General features: G+C 44.1%; 1 protein-coding gene across 1 annotated transcript in view; it reads left to right on the top strand.

Moving 5' to 3' along the window:
• Nucleotides 1-6,830: 6,830 nt before the first annotated feature.
• The window catches only part of SLC22A15 (solute carrier family 22 member 15), a gene marked incomplete at both ends in the record, with an annotated part of 30,898 nt that continues 17,479 nt past the window's right edge, over nt 6,831-20,249 (top strand). Inside the window, 2 exons of the mRNA XM_084267073.1 lie at nt 6,831-6,917; nt 18,590-18,802. Of these exons, the coding sequence (XP_084123199.1) occupies nt 6,831-6,917; nt 18,590-18,802 (300 nt within the window). The remainder of the gene's footprint in view (nt 6,918-18,589; nt 18,803-20,249) is intronic.

Raw genomic sequence — 20,249 nt, 5'->3', positions numbered from 1 at the left:
CTGGAATGCCTGATGCAAGGGTGACTTGAAACCTCCTGTTTCCTTGGGTAATGGGAAGCACTTGAAAATCTCCTTTTCCACTGCCTAGCTTCAAGTGTTATTTGCTGTGAAACCCTGATTGTGCATGCTGTGCTTTTCTGGTATTGGGCACGGGACTTCCCTTGCAAACATCTTTTGTAGATGTGCCTACAGGATCTCGAGATGACTTCGAGAACTACAACTCTTTGGGTAAACAAAGTCCACAAGACATTTGTGTCTTTGGAGACACAACCCCCCCACACCCCCTCCAAGGTGCATACCTGTTTGCTGGAGGAACACTCTACAGAAAACCTACTGACATCTAGTGCTAATACCGCAGGATCCCACCACCCATGGATGCCTTCCCTCCTTATGCAGAAGAACATCTACACAGTTCAGTACATTGTATTTCAGATAGCCTTGAGCCAGTGCCAGCCAGACCCTGGCAGTCTACGTAGCACAGTTGGTGCAAACCCATCAGGTCAGACAAATGGGGCCTCATGAGACTTTCCATGTCTCTGCCGCAGTGCTCCCAGGTCTCCAAAAGTCTGCTAATTTTGACCGTGAACTTCTGACACTCAGGAGCACCTCTCATGTCTGGCTCTGTTTGCACCCTCAATCTTGAGGGATTTTCCTAAGTTATTTCACTTTTGTGAAGGCAGGGTAAGACAAAAAGCCTTATTTTGCAGTTTGGGGTTGCTGTTGAAGGACAAGTTACTCCTGCGATAACCTGCAGCAGTGGTGATTCAGAAATTTAATGAGGATCAGACATAACAAGCAGAGCACCAGCACTGCACTGTACATGGCACACCCAGAGTAGGAATAGCTGCTGAAAGCCATGCTGTTATCCTTGTTAAAGGCTTTTGGCATTTTGAGGGTACTGTGAGGAAGGTACCACTGGCCATGTGACCTCTCCAAATCCAGAATGCCGCAGTTTCTGATGGATAAACCACCCATAAGTGCTCCTGTCTATAGCTGAGGGATCTTTGGCAGTCTCCAGAGAGGCACAGTCCAAACAAGTCTTCTGTACCCAGTGACAAGGCAGAGAATGAAGGGTATAAAGGTCAAGGGTATGAGCGCTACTCCAAACAAATGGTGGCTGCTTAGGATGAAAAGAGCCTACAAAGAACACATAGGTTCTTTCAAAGGCAGCACAGCACAGCTGCTCAAGTGAAACTTTTGGAGATGGAAGAACTCATCTTTGTATTCAATATTGTAATCTCTGTCTCAGTCATGGCTGGGAGACCACAATGGCCAATCTTGCCTCTTAGGAATGCATTGTTTTGCATTGTTCCTTCCCTTCCCTTCCCTTCCCTTCCCTTCCCTTCCCTTCCCTTCCCTTCCCTTCCCTTCCCTTCCCTTCCCTTCCCTTCCCTTCCCTTCCCTTCCCTTCCCTTCCCTTCCCTTCCCTTCCCTTCCCCCCACCCCCCTCCCCTTCCTTTTTCTTTTCCATTTCCCCCCCTTTAATGTTTAGGTTTTAATAAGTTTAAACAGAAAAGCATGGTTTAAACTTTTTCTCAGCTTGAAACCCGTGAAGCTTTTAGTGGTGAAACTAGAGCTCCCACCACAGGGTGGACACTGCACGTAATGTCTAAATGATGGGAAACTGAGCAGGATCAGGACAGATGTTACAGCTGCCACTGGCCAAGAAAGGTGTTGGATGCAGATGAGCACCTTGGGACGTGACCGGGAGAGACGTCTTGAGAGCAGCTACCCACTGTCAGGGAAAAGTGATGTGTGAGGAAGCTCAGATCTCTCTGGAGCCTGAACTGGACCTGGTTTGCAAGAGACAACTGTCCATCTAGCATGGGGTAGGGAATCAGCTCGTAACATCTTTCACAGTACAGCCAGAAATTCAGTGTCCCCAAGCCTCATCTAAAATTGAAAAGTGCCTCCAAAGGAATTGTTTGTTGCTTTGTTTGCAAAAAGTGCAAACAGCACATCAGAGAAGGAAAAATGCCTCGGTGGATTGTTTGGCTGAACACTTAGTCAGGGTATATTGTAATGAGCCATATGCTAGCTTTGCATAGTATTATGGGGTAAGCCAGCTGCAATGTGCAGCTGATTAGTCTGGTTGGATAAAATCTTCTTTTTCCATAACAGGAAGCCAGAAAAGGCAGGCATTCTGGCAGGTGCCATCAACCCCTCTGACTGCCCCTGTCATCTTGCTGTGGATCAGATGAAGCTAGAAGAGCAGGAGAACCTCTGCTTTAATTTCACCCTATAGGAGGGACCCTCCTTTAGCCCTAAGCTTGTTAATAGTAGCTGTTTTCAGGAACCATGTTTCTTTCATTTTCCTATGGAAGAGGTTTCCAACACCTCTTCCCACAGCCACCATTCTCATTGCCTCAGTCAGAGCTCATTCAACTCAGCTGACATGGTAGAAGCCTCCTGTGAGTTAAGGGGATGGAGGTCAGGAGGGGACCAGAACCTGGTGAAGTGCAAAATCACAAAAGCAGCTGCACAGCAAGAGAACATGTCCTTTTTGCCACAAATCCCATCTCCTGCTGTGGCCAAAAGCTGATCCGGAGGCAAGAGTATACGAAGTGTTTCCTCCAGATACCAGCTTTGAACAATTTGTGTCTCAGGGATGTTTTGGAGCAAGAGGTACTTCCTCTTTGATTTTGATAAACCTCGGCGGTCTTTCCTTCTCTGTGCTTGCCCAGCCTTCACTTGAACCCAGTTGACGTTTTGGCATCCACAGCAGCCTGGGCTAAGGAGTTTCACAGCTTAAAACGTCTTGTGGTGGATGAGATGAAACTCCCTCCATCAGGAAGAGATTTTCTTTAGATCTTGTCTGTGCCAAGTGCTGAATCAACGATTTGTGTGGCCACCCTCTGAATGGGTAAGACATCCCCACCGAGAAGGCAGGAACTTCAGTAGTTCTTTCAAGATCCTTTTTTATTCCCACCCCCCACCCCTGCACTGTTATCAGTTGTGTTTCCAAGGCAAAATTAACAGCTGTGTCAGAATCTACAACAAATAAACACAACAGATCTGGAAATGCATCACCAGGGAGCCAGAATGGAGTTTGAGCTCGAAGATACCTGATTTAACTTAGGTTTTTTGGAGAGAAACTTAGCTCAGGGCTATTCCCTTGCACAGTGCTTTGAATGCTTTGGGTCATCATTACATACAGACAGAAAGGGGCTGAATGTACACAGGAACCGCTAAAAGAGCCATGCAGCTGTCCCAGCTTTGGGGTGCCCACATGGACATGTAAGCCTCTAAAGAGCAACGAACCCATGAAGCACTAGTAACAGAGGCAGGGTTGGGAGTGATGTGGGAAAACCTTGGGGAGGCCATAGTTATGCCTGAGCAAGAAGCCTGAATCACTCTCATTAAAAGAAAAATTCCCCAGAGACAGGATTGTTAAGACTATTCTTATTTGACATGGTTATTAATGAGGAGGAGGAGGGAGTGAATTGCACATTAATGAACTTCACAGGCAGTAATACAGTGGGAAGGTCTTGAGGGCTCCATTGAGGAGAGATCATTGGCCAAGTGCAGTGCTGTCATTACGCTGCAAAATGCTGCAACCTCTGAACACTGTATCCAATCCTTTCCAAACTCACCAGCCTCACCAGGAAGACACGTTTCATCCTCAGGGAAAATCAGAAGATGAAAAAAAAACCTGTTTTCCTCTAAATTCACCATATGGTCACTGCAGAACGTGACACAGGGTGCCCTGCAGATGGTGGTTAATAAGTATTTTACTTCACGCAGGCAGTTCCTCTCCTCACCCTACACTGCACCTGGGTTCCTTGCTTCATACCTCTGGTCGGTGTCCAGTAGATACAGTCTGTCACTGTGAGGGTGGCAGAGCACTGGCACAGGTTGCCCAGCGGTGAGGTCGTGGAGTCTCCTTCTCTGGAGACAATCAAAACCAGCCTGGATGCCGTCCCGTGCAGCCTACTGTAAGTGATCCTGCTCTCACAGTGGGGGGGTGGACTAGATGATCTCCACAGGTCCCTTCCAACCCCTGCCATTCTGTGGATATCGCCACAGAGGGACACTCTGAAACTTGCCTGGGCAACCTTTTCCTGTATTTGACCATCCTAACAGGAATAAATAAGCATTCTCATCCTCTCCCCACAAGACAGATGTTCCAGTCTATTATCTTCATGGTCCTCTCTTTGACTGTATGGGAACCACCTGCCCAAGTGAAGACAACCCCCTGATCACTGTTTTCTCCAGGCATAAGGCATCATTGCATGCTTAAAGCCAACATGGTAACTTTGGTACCATCAGAACTAGAGGCTGTGGGAATCTGGAGTTATCTCAGCAGAGCCATGGCAGGAGCAGGGCAAGAGCACTGTCTGTAAGGCAGCACCACATGGAGAAGAACATAGCAGAGAGTTTCCAGCTGTAATTGCTGTCCACACAGCAGGCAGAACCTGTAGTTGGTGTGGCTGTATGGAAGCAGGTAACACAGGAAGGAGAACTTCCAGGCAGGGGTATTTTAAGTCCCAACAGAGAGGGAGGAGAGAGTGCCTCGAGGCTGAAGAGACAACCTCAATTTCTGAGGCAATACCCTCCTAGCAGGAAGCAAGCACCATCACCTCCCCCCAACTCTGCTCACCTTCACTCCAGAGTCAAGGAGAGGCTGAGAGTTGATGGCAAAGGGAACAACCCTCCTTGGTGCCAGGCAAGCTGGTAGAAAGCTGCAATTGCCACAGCATGTGGCTGAGCTAACCAGGAGGATGGTGGGAATGGCGCAGGGAAGAGGAACACAGAGCATCCCAAGTACAAGGACACCTTCTCTGCATCTTAGCAGAGTAATAAAATGAGACAAGTGCGGTTGGGTGAACACCAGAAAGGTCCTGACATTTCAGAAATCCTTTACTGTTTTGCCTTTAATCAATCTGTACTAAGCATCAAATATGAAAAGAAGTGCTTAGGGCAAAGGTGAATTTCTCATTAAGACTAAATTGCTTTGATGCTTGCCAATTCGCTGCAATTTTTACAGTAAGGAAACAGTATTAATGCCCAGGCTGCTGGCACGGTCCTAAAGATCACATCTCACAACAAACCCCTCTTCCCTCTCTTTCCAGCTGTTGTTCATATAATCAAATCCACAAGCATAAAGATGTTGCTGCTGCTTTTTGGTACCACCAGGTAAAAAGTCTCAACAACCTAACCTGTTTCATTTTCTTGAAGCTTTATTGTACAGGTGGAACAAGAAAGGACTGTGAAAAGTTTGTGGCCACTTCGCAGGAATATTATTTCACAGGTGCATCTATCTTCCTTTCCCACTCAGTAGAGTTCACATTCCTTCACAAACCAGCCCCATTACTTCTAAGTGAGAACATCTACCACATGTTCACAATGGAGGCTCTCCAAATAAATAGCAAACACTTTTCATAAAACACAAGTATTACAGTTTTATGAAGGCAACTGTAAAAGAGAGGCATGTCCTCACTAGGTATTAAATCAAGAACAGCAAGATTTCTGTAGGTCCAGAACTGAACTCTAGCGGCACCTACATAATAGTCTCACACCAAATTTGTTTCACCTACCAGCAGATATGCAACAAAGTATAATTATAGAATATTCCACAGTCGAGGTATGTCAGCATTTAGGGGCCCTGCACAAATTTACAGACATTGAGCTGCATGCAGGATGCAGGTGCAGCTTTCCAGGCACAGGGCTAACACTGCTCAATCAATCACAGAACATTGGGAGTTGGAAGGGACCTCAAAAGATGATCAAGTCCAACCCCCCTGCCAGAGCAGGATCACCTAGACTAAATCACACAGGAACACATCCAGGTGGGTTTTGAATGCCTCCAGAGGAGACTCCACAACCCCCCTGGGCAGCCTGTGCCAGTGCTCTGCCACCCTCAAAGTGAAAAAGTTCTTCCACGTATTGGTGTAGAACTTTCTATGCTCTGACTTGTGGCCATTGCTCCTCATCCCATGTAAATTCAATGAGCAAAGACTGTATCTGAGCTGTGTTCCTATAAAGAAACTGTGTAGAATGCCACAAAACCCAGAACCACCCTGCCAGCGTGGACTCTGTACAGCCTTTTCACCAAGCCTGTGGGGCGAGCGCTCTGCCTTGGTCTAATCAAGAAGCAATGCCTTTTTCTTCCCCCCCCAAACAACTACGACCAGAGCTGATGCACCTCATGAGGAACACCCCCCGCCCCCCTAGCGCTGTGCCTGCTCTCCGTATGCGACCAAGCAGCTCCAAGGCACCTCCGCGCTACCTCCCTGACCCTCCCCTCTCAGCCCTCTCACGCCTCGTACCCCTCACAGACCGCCGACCGCGCCCCCCCCCAATCCCCTCGCAGTCTTCTCACAGCCCCTCCCGCTTCCCAGGCGCCCCCCGCAGAGCCCTGGCACACCTCTCGCCCCCCCACCCCCGCTCACTATTCCCATTCCATTCCATTCCATTCCATTCCATTCCCCAGACCCCCTCTCGCACCCCTCCACGTCAGCAGCCACCAGCAGCCGGACGAGCGCAGACGCCTCCCCTCCTTTACCTCCCAACCCCCCCTTTTAAAATCCAGGCCGCGCGCGTGCGCCAGCGCCCGTAGCCGCCATACAGCGGTCGCTGCGCTTCCGCTTCCCTGGCGGGCGCCGGGAAACTGGGAAGGGAGGCCGGGAGACCGCGCGTGCGCTCTTGGGCGCGCGCCGCTCAGCTGCTTCTCCTCGGCGCCTGCGCACCAGCGCGGCCTCGCGTCTCCCGCCCTTTCCTCCTCCTCCTCCTCCGCGAGGGCCCGGCCGCCGCTCCGCGCCCCGCCCCGCGCCCGGGGATGCGCTGCTCGGCGGCCGCCCGTGGGAGCCGCGCGGCGGGCGGGGAGCGGGATGGAGGTGGAGGAGGCGTTCCCGCTGGTGGGGCAGATGGGGCCCTACCAGGTGTACCTGTGCGTCCTGCTGGCCGTGCTCCTTCAGGTGAGAGGCCGCCTCCCCTCCCGCCCCTTCCCCAGAGCCGGCGTGCAGCGTCCTGCCCCGCAGGGCAGCGCCCGCACGGCCCGGGCGGCTGTCCCCTCAGGTGGTTGGGTTGGATGTGCCTGTGGTGAGTGCTGCCTGGCGCGAAGGTTGGTGTCCGAGGTCTTCAGCTGAGGGCTGCTGGCGGCTGTAACTGGTCTTCTGGGCTGGACTTAGCTCACAGCAGTGCTTCTGGGGTAGCAGGGACCTCTGTCCGCAGGCAGAGTCAGCTTCTGCAGAGGTAATTTGGGGGCAAATGGCTGATGCTAGCTGCCTGTGCCATGCTGCCTGATGAGTTATGCCTTGTGTCCGTTGGTAACCAGACTGGAAGTACGTGGTTTGGCAGGTGAAGGGCTGGTTGAAGTGAAGCTGAACCGAGGTTTCTGTGAGGTAGGTTCAAAGATGGTGACTTCTGTCAGAGGCTCTTAGGAATCCTGTGCAACCTGGAGTTAATGGCCCAGGCTAGTGATTTCTGGATTGTGTGTGGCTTGTTTGTGGTGAAATGTTTGAAAAGCTACAGGTGGTCACTGATACCTCTGTGTGCAGAAGCTCTCATCTAATCAGTTGGTAGGCTGTGACTGCTTATGGTGCTTAGATTTGCCTTGACTTAACCCTTTGGATGTAGGGTGAGTGGCTTTGTGTTAAGTATTTGGGTGAGACCATGTTTGGGATAGCCATGTTTGTATTCTGTGAGATACAAATCTGGAAGCCTCTAAAGTTTTGTGATAAGTGTAATATCATTCAGAGACTGCATGAATGTGCTCTGCAACCAGGTTTGTCATTTTTACTTCCGGCTATGCTTAGTCTTTATGCCTATCCCTGTGGGGGTGAGAAGGGGAGGTAGTGATAATGTGCACCTTGGCAGTCAGGCCTAGGCCTAAATTATAATTTTATATATGTTTTAGATAGTTTATATGTTTATACATATTTTACACAGTTTGGTTTACTCCATGGTAACTCTTAAAAAACTTACTTGTAGTCAATTCAGCTAGGCTGGCACGTGCTGGGTTACTGCCACTGTGGAAGTTTACCAGATGTAGGAGGGAAGAGTGGAACTTAAGTGTTGTCCCACCTCAGCTAACCAGTATTTTGTAGTAATCAAGAGCTTCCAATAATGAGCTGTGAGACTGAAGAGGCCTTCTCTTAGCAGCTGGGGGACTGACAGAAGCATTAAGAAGCTTTACAAGAGGAGCAAAGAAAACTCAGATGCCTAGCCCTGCCACTTGGGAACTCTGTACTTGTTTGCAAAGTTATGATGATGAACAGCAAAAGCTTTGTAGGTTTGTTACCTTGTCCTGTTTCTCTTGGCTTTTTTTTTTTAACCTGATTTATCTGATTAATCCTTTAAAATTAGGCATTGCTTGGAGCTTGTTCTGCTGGCTGACAGGCTAGAAAAATTGTATGCTCACTGTAGATTAGGAATTAAGAAGCAATAGTTTTGTGGGTTTCTTTTTTTTCTTCTTCTTCCAGTGCTGGTCATATTCTGGAACAAACTGCAACTGTGACAAGTGCTCTGTATTCCCAGAGTTTTAAGTAGTATGGGTCAGCTGTTCTGTAATGCTTTTGTTTTTCTTTCAATGGATTAACTTGCACTTCTCACTGAAGTAGTAAACAGAAAGCTCTCTGCAAATCATGGAACTAATTCAGAATAACTAAAGGAAAAAAGGTAACAGGTTTGCATGTATTACCTTCAATTATTGAACTTTACCAATAAGGATAATCCCTTGACTGATATATCTTCTTCAGATCATGCAGACACAGGAGTTTGTAAGGGATTTAGAGGTAAAGCTTGTGTCTTTCAGTTCATGGATAGATTTGGACTTACACAACTGGTTCCTGTTTGGGTGGTTGATTGCTTTCTGTGTTCTTTTATTAGTGCCAAGTTACATAATGTGTCACTGAGATGTGCAAGAGCAAAATTGAGGGCAGGTTCCATGACCATTGTTAGTCTTTTGTCTGGTCCATCATCAATCTTTGGAGGATGGACCCAAAGTTAAGTAATGCATCAGGTTTGTGTGATGTGGGTTTAGGTAATCATGGGTGCCTGTAGTGGATTAGATACAGCATCAGGCTGTAGAATGAGAGCTCCTGTTAGTCTGTGTCACTGGCTCTGCCATGGGCTGGTTATTCCACTTTATTGCTTGTTTCCCTGTGCCTCCCCATATGCTTCCTCAGTTGGGTTGCATTTGCACATTGGCCTATTTCTATAAAAAATATTTTTACATTGTGAAAGTTAAAATTGGATGAAAACTATTTCTCTTTGCTGTGTCAGGTTCCTTAATCTCTGATGCTACAACACTGAGTTTAAAACTTTTTCCTGTCCCGTAAGATTCTCAGCATGTTTTCTTGCCTTCCTTGTAGGCTTTCGTGCTTTTTCATCTCTGCATGATTCTAATCTATCTAGTTTAATATTTTATTGATATTTTCTCTGAGCTTAGTGTTTTTCTTCTAAGTTCTAGAGTAAACCACTTCTACCATGTTCTCTTACTGATATGCTAGTGTATCTCGTCTCTGAATTCTGTTTAGATAAAAGATTTAGCTCACAGCACTTCGAGGCAAATTGTGTCAAACACTATGAGTCTGTATGAGGGAAACTTTGCAGGTGATAGTCAGCTTTCATGTGGGCTTGAGTGAACTGGTGCTCAACCTGTGCGGTGATCTTACTGACACTGCCAAAAAGCGTCTGGGTGTTTGTAGTCAGTAAAATGTTTCTGCATGTAATCAGTGTAAAACCAGATGAAGTGTAAGTCTTTTGGGCTGCTGCTTTAATTTTCTTAACTTCTTCAGTGTTCTGTATTGTTCCTCTGCTGCTACCTGCTGCTGCTATTCATTAACTTGTTGAGCTCTTACTTTATTAAGATGTGCCTGGCTTATTCCCTACTAACTTAATGGGAATTTGGAAAAATTTTTAGGAATGTTCTATGGCAGTGGCTGCTGACATTAGAATGGAGTGATGACAACTAATGTAGAAAAAGGTTATTATTTTTCCAGAATCTATGGAATTAGCCAAAGACTGAACTTACCTGAATGATATTGAGATAGACTAATGATGTGAATTTGAGGCTGGTTTAGCCTTGCATTTTCAGTTTATATTTAAGGGAGTGATGGAGGAGTAAAAGGAGTTAATAAGTCTTTAAATACGTAGTATCTGAACTAAAAGTATTTGCTTGACATGTATTGATTACTAGAAAGATGCTCACTCCCTTTTGAAGAAATTATATTCAAACATAATTAAATAATGATGCTTTATTGCTTTTAGGCTTTTTTTAGACACTAGCCAAAATCTCACCTCTTGATCAGATGCTTGAGAATGTACAAGCATACTAAAAAAAGTGTCTTGGTCTCCTGTGACTCAACATATAACAGTTGAAAGAGATTTGCCTTTACCAGTGAATCTGAGCTACAGGATTGCGCAAGTCAAAACAACCTGCAGAAATCTGAGAGTGTGTGTTCCTACTATATCGCTATTAAAAGTCTCTTTAAAACCTGTTACGAGTTTAAAAGGGAGTTCTTGTTTGCACAGCTAAAAAAGGCTTTGCCTGAAGTTGGGTGATGTGCCTTGCACATCAGTGTGGATAATTACTAAGGGTGGCGTTTCCCTCCAGCGTAGGGGCTTACTACTAACTGAAGGAAGGATGGAAGATCAGTTAAAATACTACTATCAAGTTCACTCAGTAATAGTTTAAGGCACAGGCATTCTTGATGCAGTAATATGTGGTGCTGCTACTACCACATATTTTTTGCTGTTGGCACCAAGATCAGGTTTGACTTCTCTCATTAGAATATCCCAGTGCAGAAAGCTGCTCTGTAATCAGTCTGTCTGCACAAATATTCTGAGGGAAAGCAAATTATGGAGCAGGTAGATTAAGTAAGGTGGGACCATCTCTAATTTTTAGAAATAATTCAAAAGGACAACAGATAAGTATGTGAATAAGGTGGCATGTATATTAAAAGGGATTACAGAATTGCTGTGTAACATTCCTTCACTTTGGTTCCCTTGCTGTTTGGCTTTTTTCTTTATGTCTGTAAGAGAAGTAAGAGTTTTAAGTGCCTCAGTTCTCAAGAAAGCGGTTGCAGAATTTGTGAAGTTTGCAGCCACTTATGTGGGGGAGTAGCTTCAAAATATACATACATAAAAAGTAGCAGCCCAAATTTTTATTTCTTGAGGAAAGATGTTTATTCCCACATCTTTTTGTGTTGTATCTTACCCAGGACATGCTTATGCTAGAGGGTGGTGTTGCTTTCCTTGTAGAAGTGATGAAGGCTTTGAGTAGTTGCATCACTGAATATAATTCCTTGTTCTGGTGTAGTTTTATCCCTGCTTGGGAAGAGAAATAAATGAGGTGGGTGTAAGTATGTAAACCGAATATACAGAAAGGTGCTGCTCCTCGTTTAGCTGAGAATATTTCCACCTGAAATTTGGTGGGACTTTGAAGTGAAGACTAATCCTAATCCCTCCAGTTGACTGGGGGCCGGGGGGGGAAATACTTTAGTGGAAAAAAGATGGTTCTTTGATTACATGTTACATTTCATTTTAATGATTTAGGGGCTAACCAAGACTCACTGGTCCTTCAGTGGCCTTCTGTGAATAAAACGTAGCTGCCAGAAGAATCAGAAATACAGTCGAGACCCAGTGTGGTGTGTGTTTCTGTAATGACTTCTTTCAGGTTCTTAGCTGGTCCTGAAAAGAAACAATCACTTGCCTTTTCTGATATTATAGTTATAAACTTGAAAAGAATGCAGCTGACTGTTATTTCAGGTTTTCCACAGAATATAGCACAATGCTGGTTTGTAGCTTCAGTAGCAGTGGGGTCCTTACCTCAGATATGGTGAAGTCACGAATATCTGATCAGCTGCCAACAACTTAATCTTCCCTCAAAATTAAGTGATTTAATTAAAACCAGTGCATCATCCATATAGTTAAGTTTTAAATTTTTGCTTTTATACAGGGGAAAAGTATGCTCAGAGCAAGCTTGGGGTACAGAAGAAAGATGAGCTGTAGCTTTGAGACCTTCCTGTATTTAGTTGCATCTGAACTGCAAAATGGGTGTAACTGAGCTCTCTTGTAGGTGGTAGTAAGTGTCATTCACAACTGCCTGGTCTTTCTGCTCTTTAATGATTACTACATTGTTTATGACACTGAAATGTGTTCTGTGTGTCTGTATCTCTATAAACATATCTAGTCAGCTTTTGCAGTTTAACTCAAAAGGCCAACTGCAGTTTCTGTGCAGTTCAGTCCTAGAAGATGCCTGTTCAGTGTGCTCTTGTAAAGACCTTAAGAGTTAATTGCTTATGGGCATAGTTAGAAGTATGAGTTTGGGGAGAAGCACAGAGAAGTAGACATTCTGAAGGTCTTAGCGGCACAGGAAAGGAAACAGATTGTTTCATTAAACAAATGTGGTTTTGCATGGCTGGGTTCTGGTGAAGAAGTAGGGGCTGCAGGGGTGGCTTCTGCTAAAAGCAGCCAGAAGCAGTCTGCAGGCCCCACAGAGCAAACACCAGTCAGCTCAAGGCTGGAGTTGTTTGCCGACCAAGGCCGAGCCCATCAGTGACTGGTCACAACACCTCTGGGAATCACATTTAGGAGAAAAAACTGCAAGTAGCTGCTTTCTTCTACCAGAGAAGGGAGTGAGAAGATGTAAGGAGCTGTGCAGGCACCAAGGCCAGTGAAGAGGTGGGGGGAGCAGGGCTGCTCCAGGTGCAGGAGAGAAAGATGCCCCTGTAGCCCATGGAGAAACCCATGGTGGACCAGTTGTTCCCCCCCCACAGCCCATGTAAAAGGACCCCACCTCATGGAGAGGCCCCACGCTGGAGCAGGTGGAGACATACAGAAGATGCTGTGACTGGTGTTGGAGCAAGCCTCTGCCAGAACTTGCAGCCCATGGAGACAGACAGACACCAGAGAGATCCATGCCAGACCAGGTTTCCTGGGGGTGGGGGGCTTGTGACCTATAGAGGACCACACTGGAGCAGTGTGAGCCTGAGAGACATTCTGTGATTTATGACTGCACCCCATAGCAGTGACCCACGCTGGGGTACCTGGTGAAGAGTTGAAGCACTGTGGGAAAGGACTCATGTTGGAGAAGTCTGTGGAGGACTGTCTCCTGTGAGTGGGACCCCATGCTGGAGCAAGCAAAGGGTGCGAGGAATGCCCACCCTCACCAAGCAGGAAAAGAACTTGTGAGGAACTGACCAAAACCCCCATTCCCTCAGTCCTTGCCCCTCCTTGTGCCACAATGTGGGGGGAAGAAGGGAGCAAAACCATGGCTAAAGTGAAGTCTGCTAAGAAGGGAGGGGTGGGGGTAAGAGCTTTAAGATCTGGTTGCATTTCTTACTATCTGACTCTGGTGTTACTGGGTGTGCAGGGCAGTGTCATCAATTAGAGAGTTTTCTGTCCTTTGTTCTGTGCTGAGTCTGTTCTGCCCGTGATGCTGATTGCAGAATGATCTCTCCCTGTCCTGATCTCGACTCCTGAGCCTCTCAATATCTATTTTCTCCCCTGTCTAACTGAAAAGGGAAGTGATAGAGTGGCTTTGTTGGGCACCTGACCTCCAGCCAGGGCCAAACCACCACACCTATAAACAGAATTAGTTATATTAACTACTCCAGTTTAAAAAAAAAATAAATTAGATCACAAAACTTTATTTAGGTCAGAAATACAGAGCAACAATTATTCTGAGTTCAGTTACCCCTCTACCAGTTCTGTCTCCTAAGAGAAAAGGAAGTCAGAGCCCCTAAAATGAAGGACATGTCAGTGAGAATAGATCTGATGATGTGGCTCTCTAGTGGAAAAATACAGTATTTTATGGCCTACAGAACATGGTAAGTTAGAGACTATGTGTACACATGGGCAGGGGAGAAAGAAAGGGAGATAATGTATCACAATACAAATGTTTTAATCCATGGCCTTTGCTCTCAAGTATAATTGTGCCTGTTAACTCCCAGGCTCATCATCTGAGTCTTGTGACACACTATGAAATCACTTTTATAGCCGGGTGAACTGAGGAGTCTGGGTATGGACCCTGCAGTCCTGTCACCGATGCTGTGACTGGTTTTGTCATCATTAAGTAGGCAGGATGACAGGTACAAAGTGTGTTGCTGTGGCCCTGTCCAGCAAAGGTGCATACACAGAAGTTGGCTGCTCCTTGGGCTGCCTTTGCAGAAACTTTGTATGATGGAGTTACATGCTCTTGAGATTCAGATGTGTGCCCGTGCCGATGGGGAGTAAAGCAGCCCTTGCTTGTGTGTGTGTGTGGTTTGGTGGCAGCAGTCACCTGGTCAATCAGCACGTGTGCTGGATGGCCAGCCTGAGCAGGAGCACCAAACCTTTACAGCTGCCACTGCCCCCTGAAGTGATACAGTGCTTGAAATGGGTCAGATGCCTGTGCATTTGCAACAGAAGAGAAGGTGAAGGTTAAGGGGGCTTTTTTCCACGCAGCTATAAGAAATGAGGCTCTGAGGGTTGTGGTTTGCTGTACAGTGTTAGATTTCAATGTAGATGTTGAAGAATTTCTAGAATAAAGATGTATGTGTTTGGACAGACTGGATTTTTTTTTTTTTTCTATGGATTCTGGAGGTCTACATTTTAGGGCTGAAAAGCTCTAGATAGGCTTCCTCAATTTCTCCACAGAAACCCTAGGTTCTTTCAAGATGGGTGTTGACTGTATTGCACATGTAATAAATCAACAGTGGTTATGTTCTCCATGGCGACTAGTTCTTATCAGAGTGGATCTGGGGTTGTAAAGTGTCTGAGAGATTACATGATATCGTTCTGCACCTGGTGATTCTTTGGTTTATAACTACAGCCTAGCTTTCCCACCTGCCATAAGCTGGTGTCTCTTACTGTGCTACCAAGAGGGGAAAGATCCTTTAGTAGAAGAGCCTGTTGACAGCAGCAGATTACAACTTTGCAGCAGAAAGATGGGGCTTTTCTATACAAAAGAGAGATTCAGGGGGGAAAAAATCATGTGACTTTAGAGGCAAGTCACCCTTTTGAATTAACTCAGAGCAGATGAGTTCATCAGACTTCAAAACCAAGGTGGTCCTCCAGCTTTTCAGCTGCTTGTCATGAGTTCGATAGAAATAATTCTAATCCTAAAATGTAACCATTTCATCACAGGCTTCTGCCAGAACAAGGTCATTTGTTGCTCTTCCATAATTTCTGTCTTTCCTCAAGGTACAGTGTTAATATTCCCCTATTTGAAAGGTCAGACGCCAGCGATTTACTCATTACTCTGTGCAGTAGTGAATGCTTCATCTGACACTTGTCTGGAATGAGCAGGCTGATTGTGAATTGCTAATGAGCTGGTTAAAAAGGTTGAAAGCACTTCTCAGTAGAATATAAGTCTCGCTTTTGTTTCTCATTTGTGCTTCATAATGGGTAAGTTAGGAGGTCTAAGGGAGTTTCTTAAATTATTTGTGTGTGTGTTTTCACTATACATGAATTAAACTAAGTTCTTCCTTCCCCTCCTTTGCTAGTCTTATTAGAGATTCTACATTTTTCTTGGAAGTAATTTTTTATGAAAATGAACACCAGGAAAGCTGGTCAAGACATTCCAGGCATTTCTATTAATAGTAATTTTAAAATGTTAATTTAAAGTTAATTAGAAATAGCCATAAATGGCTAATTAAAGTTCCTTCTACTTAGCAAATACAGTGGAAGTTTGCAGGTTATTAAGATGTTGCCTGTTAATAAATCTTACACCATTGACTATAAAACTTTAACCTCTAGAGACCATAAAGAAGAAACTTAAACCAAACAAAACTGCCAGTGCTTCAGCAGTGACAATGAGCTATTGCCTTCTCACTCTGTGCTTGGCATTCATCTTGATAAATACAGATCAGCGCAGGGAGTTTGGTGCACAGCTGTTAACACCCAGGTAAAGCTAACTAAAATATTTTATGAATAAAAGGTGTACATTAAACTACATACATGTGACTTGACTTGTACTATGTTGTTCTAGAACAAATGAAAGGTTTTGTTGTTTGCCACTGTGTGTATAATGTGACCATGTTACCTTAGGAAGCTGTTATACAATTTTCTATTCTGATTTGATGACATATTATATTTATCACCATTTTATGCAACTGTGTTATTACTAAGTGCAAGCATTTAAAATTCTTAAGAGGAGAATCTCTGGATTCATTATCAAAACCCCCTGCCTTTTATTTGAATGTTAAAATCTGTATCCTGAACTTCTTCTGAGTTTGCTTTATTGTGTTTGAGACCACTTGTGGAAAACCCTTAATATCTTCAGAAGTGCAAATGAATTTTTGAGGGTGTTTTTGGGAGTTTGGTTTGGTTTTTCTGCAATGAAATGGAGGGTTTGCTATATCTGTTACCCAGAGTACAAGGCAGATGATGGCTAGGCAAGAGAATCTTGTGACAGCAGTGATTCCAGCGAACTTAAATATAGAACAATATTATTTGATAACATCAAAACATGTCTCTATCTTCATACATTTCTCTAATTCAACAGATCAGTTGAAAGTGTTTCTATCTTTGGTATATTCTTGCTTCCTGCAGACACTAGGATGCTTAAGACTGATTTTTTTTTTTTTTTTATTGCAAAAATATCTGTAGTGTTTCTTTGTGTGCCTGCAATCACCTATTTTTTGATTTAGTTGTCTGTAGCTGGGGTGGGTTTCACCCAGAGCGAAAATTGAAAGTGTTATGCTGTCTTTCTCTAAACCAAATGCCTCAAGGATTTCATTTCCTGAACTACTTCAGAAATATGTTTATTATTTCACAAGACAAAAGCAAGGATGTTATAACTTTGTCCTGACAAAGAATTGAGTGAGTCAGTGTACAGGGATGTACCTATAATGAATGACCTGTAATTCTCATTTCAGATCATGAACTGTAAGTCTCATTTCTCAGTAATTTCAAACTGTTCTTGAGTACTGTATCCATACATCCCTAGCAACCTGGCCACTCAGCTTTTTAACACTTCTTTCTCCGTGTAATCTTAGGTATTGATGCCTTGTGCAGATTAGGTGCCTTTCTTTTTGTAGTTCTCTAGATAGAGGTTGTTCTTTATCTTAAATAATACATTTAAACAATTTTGGGTTTTCTTCCAAAATAGTTTTGATATTCAATAATTTTATATTTAAAAATTGAAAGAAAGATTCAAAAAATATATATTTACTTCTTGCCACTACAGTAGCAGTTTATCATGTAGAATGCAGAAGGGAGCTGATGGAAAGAAATTGCTTTCAGGAAGAGGTTCTTTACTGAGAAGGTGGTCGGGCACTGGAATGGGCTCCCCAGGGAAGTGGTCACAGCGCCCAGCTTGGCTGAGTTCAAGCAGCATCTGGACGATGCTCAGTCACATGCTCTGGCTTGGCTGGCCCTGAGTTGGACGTGATGATGCTTATGGGTTCCTTCCAACTCAGGATATTCTATGACTCTAGGTAATAACTCAGGTCTCTGTTAATTAGTAGTATTTCTCATTTAGATCTGGATGTATTCAGAGATCCTAAGACTTCTTTATTTGTGGTTATCTATGGTCTTCCCGCTTTTGAGAATTAATTGTGCAGCAGCCATCTAAGAGAATGTACTTCCTATGGGTACATTCATCCCAAGAGCATACAGAGGAGGTGGCAGAGCAAAGGGTGTATTCAGGAGGTCTCTGAAGCAGTTGGAGGAATGGAGTGGCATGGCTGAGGACTTTTTTTTTTAAATGGAAGAAGTAGGTTGAAGAAGCAACAGAATCTTTCTTTTTTTAACACAGGAGCTACTGTGCTGAATTACTGTTCTTCAGTGAGGGTTTGAGACAGTAAAGTTTTATTTGGAGAGTGTTTGTGGGGTGGTGTTCTTGTTACCAGCAACTGCTGTTGTCTGAGGACTTTATCATCTGTATTGTGTTGCAGAAGTCATGGTACTTATGTTCAAACAGGCTTTGAAAAAAACCCAAACTGGGTTTTAGGTTGGATTTGCAATGTAGTGAAGGTGGTGGCCTGTGAACATTCTGTTGAACAAGCAGTAGTGGTCCAGCTCTAGATCGGGCCTGAAATGTCTGGATTTCCAGCAGTTTTATTTATTCTTTCCTAAGCAAAGCCAACTGTTTATCACTGTAGGTAGACTTTGAATGTGTGTATGCATGCATAGATATATGAAAATTGCATATGTTTATTCACACGTGTGCTTTTTTATTTGTTTAAGAGTAAGAGAGATTGAATTCTGTCCTATTTTCAATTTCCTGTTATTTTGGTAAAACTGGAAAAGATTAGGTAGGAAACAGTGAGGAGGAGATCTATTCCAAATAAATTAGAGTAATGAACAACACAAGTGGAGAGATAGGATATAGTAGAATAATATATTTGCATTAAAAATAGTTTTATTCTGTCTCCTTAGTACTACCAAAACTTTGGGGGGAGCTGGGGAGACGGCCTCTGGCTGATGAAAGAACTTTTTATCTATTCATTATTTGAGAGAAAATGAGTGCAAGAGCTGCTGTGTTGAAGTTGTGGTTCTTCAGTGTATTTGGTAGATGGAGGCAGTATGTGGCATCTTGTAGTGGTAGAAAGCAGATGTAAGAAAGGAGTATTTTTTTAATACTGATTTGATCCAATTGCAGATAGAATGTTGCTTGGATGTATGTTTACCATCTTTGATGTTTTTTGTCTCATGCCAGCTCTATGTGGCCACTGAAGCCATCCTCATCGCGTTGGTGGGCGCAACTCCTCCCTACCACTGGGATCTCCAAGACCTTTCAGCTAATCAGAGCCATAGCAACCAGTCAGCGACTGAGCAGAGGGCTTTTGGGGAGTGGCTTCTGACTGCCAATGGCAGTGAGGTGTATAAGCACGTACACTTCAGCAGCAGCTTCACATCAATAGTCTCTGAGGTAAGCCTGAAGGGTGTTTCACTGCCTGGTGTATGAGTAGTACATCTTACTGGGTCAGTTGCAGGGAGCAGGTTGCACTGCTGCTTTCTCCCGTGCTAATCCATGTTTTGATTGTCAAGTGAAACAGGTGCTACCTCCAGGTAGATAACTGGTACTCTGTTCATATCTTTACTGGCAACAAAAACTAGCTTTATTTTGCTGTGCAGATCTTGACCAGAGCTACAAAACATCTTAACTTTTCCATGTGGAAGTTATAGATTGGATCTAATAGTACTAATACACTCAAAATCCTTCATGGAACCGAGGTCTTTCTGGCCGCCTCTTGCTATTCCCATGCTAAGGTCAAAAGCTTGTAGTGCATCCATCATGGAGTTAGCAAGCAGTGAAGGAACTGAAGAGGAAGTGGCTTCTGCAATCTTTGCAGCTCCAGGTACCGAGGAAAGGCGTGGGCAGTGAGGAGTCAGGTGGGCAAAGCAGCATCCCCATTCTATCCCAAAACAAACTTTAGCTTTATCAGTGTTGCCTCTGTTTTGTAAGTGTCTTTTTTCATGGACTGGCCACAGTCCTTGCAGAAACGATTCCAGACTCCCCCCTGATGTGTGCAACATCTGCCCTTCCTGGGGCCTTCAGTGCCTGCTCACGTCGAGTTACTTTGTACAAGAGCCCTATCCGAGTGCATCTGTTGTAAGACCTGAATTCAGAGCTATGCGGTTGAGTCAGTTGTAGTACCACTTGATAATTCATGGCTATTGTCCAGAGGCATTAATGCTATCCGAATTAGTCCTGCAAAGCACTTAACTTTATTGGTTATGAGCATATTAATAAAAACTGCTAGCTTTGGAATAGTACCAGGCGGTTGTGTACAGCAAGAATTGCTTCTTATTATGGTAATAAAGAGGATATGAGTACTTATGCTGCTGTTTAATTTAAAATCTTAATGGATGGTGGATTTTTTAAAGCATTATTTAAAGCTCAGTAAGATTTTCAAACTTTCTCTGGGCTTTTTTTATTTTGCTTTTTAATTTATCCAGTAATCTTCTATTCTCTTAAACTTGACAAATCAGACATGCTTGTAGAGCCTAGCAGTGCTTTAGGGCATAAATTTTATAAATATTCCTGTGCATTTTAGTGGCATCAATAAGAAATGCAGGTCAGGATGAAAGTTTACTTGCAAAATAAAGAAATTCTAAGGCAAATTGTGTAGATTCTGCTTTGAAGTTTTCTAACATACTTATCAGTAAAGGTCCATATATATAAAATCTTGTTGCCTCTCCTGTTTCCCTGCTATCAAAGTACATTTTTTTTCAATGTTAGCTGAATGTGTGGTATATTTGTAAGTTGACTAATGTGCTAAATACAAAGATATTAGTGATACCACACTTACTTGGGGAATGTGTGTTGCTGTCTAATTGATGGCATATAAAAAAGCTTTTTCTTCACTTGAAGA

The sequence above is a fragment of the Gallinula chloropus genome (assembly GCF_964237585.1).
Source record: "Gallinula chloropus genome assembly, chromosome: 1".
NCBI lineage: Eukaryota > Metazoa > Chordata > Aves > Gruiformes > Rallidae > Gallinula > Gallinula chloropus.
Note: the sequence above shows the minus strand (reverse complement) of the source record. Positions and strands in the feature narration are given on the sequence as shown.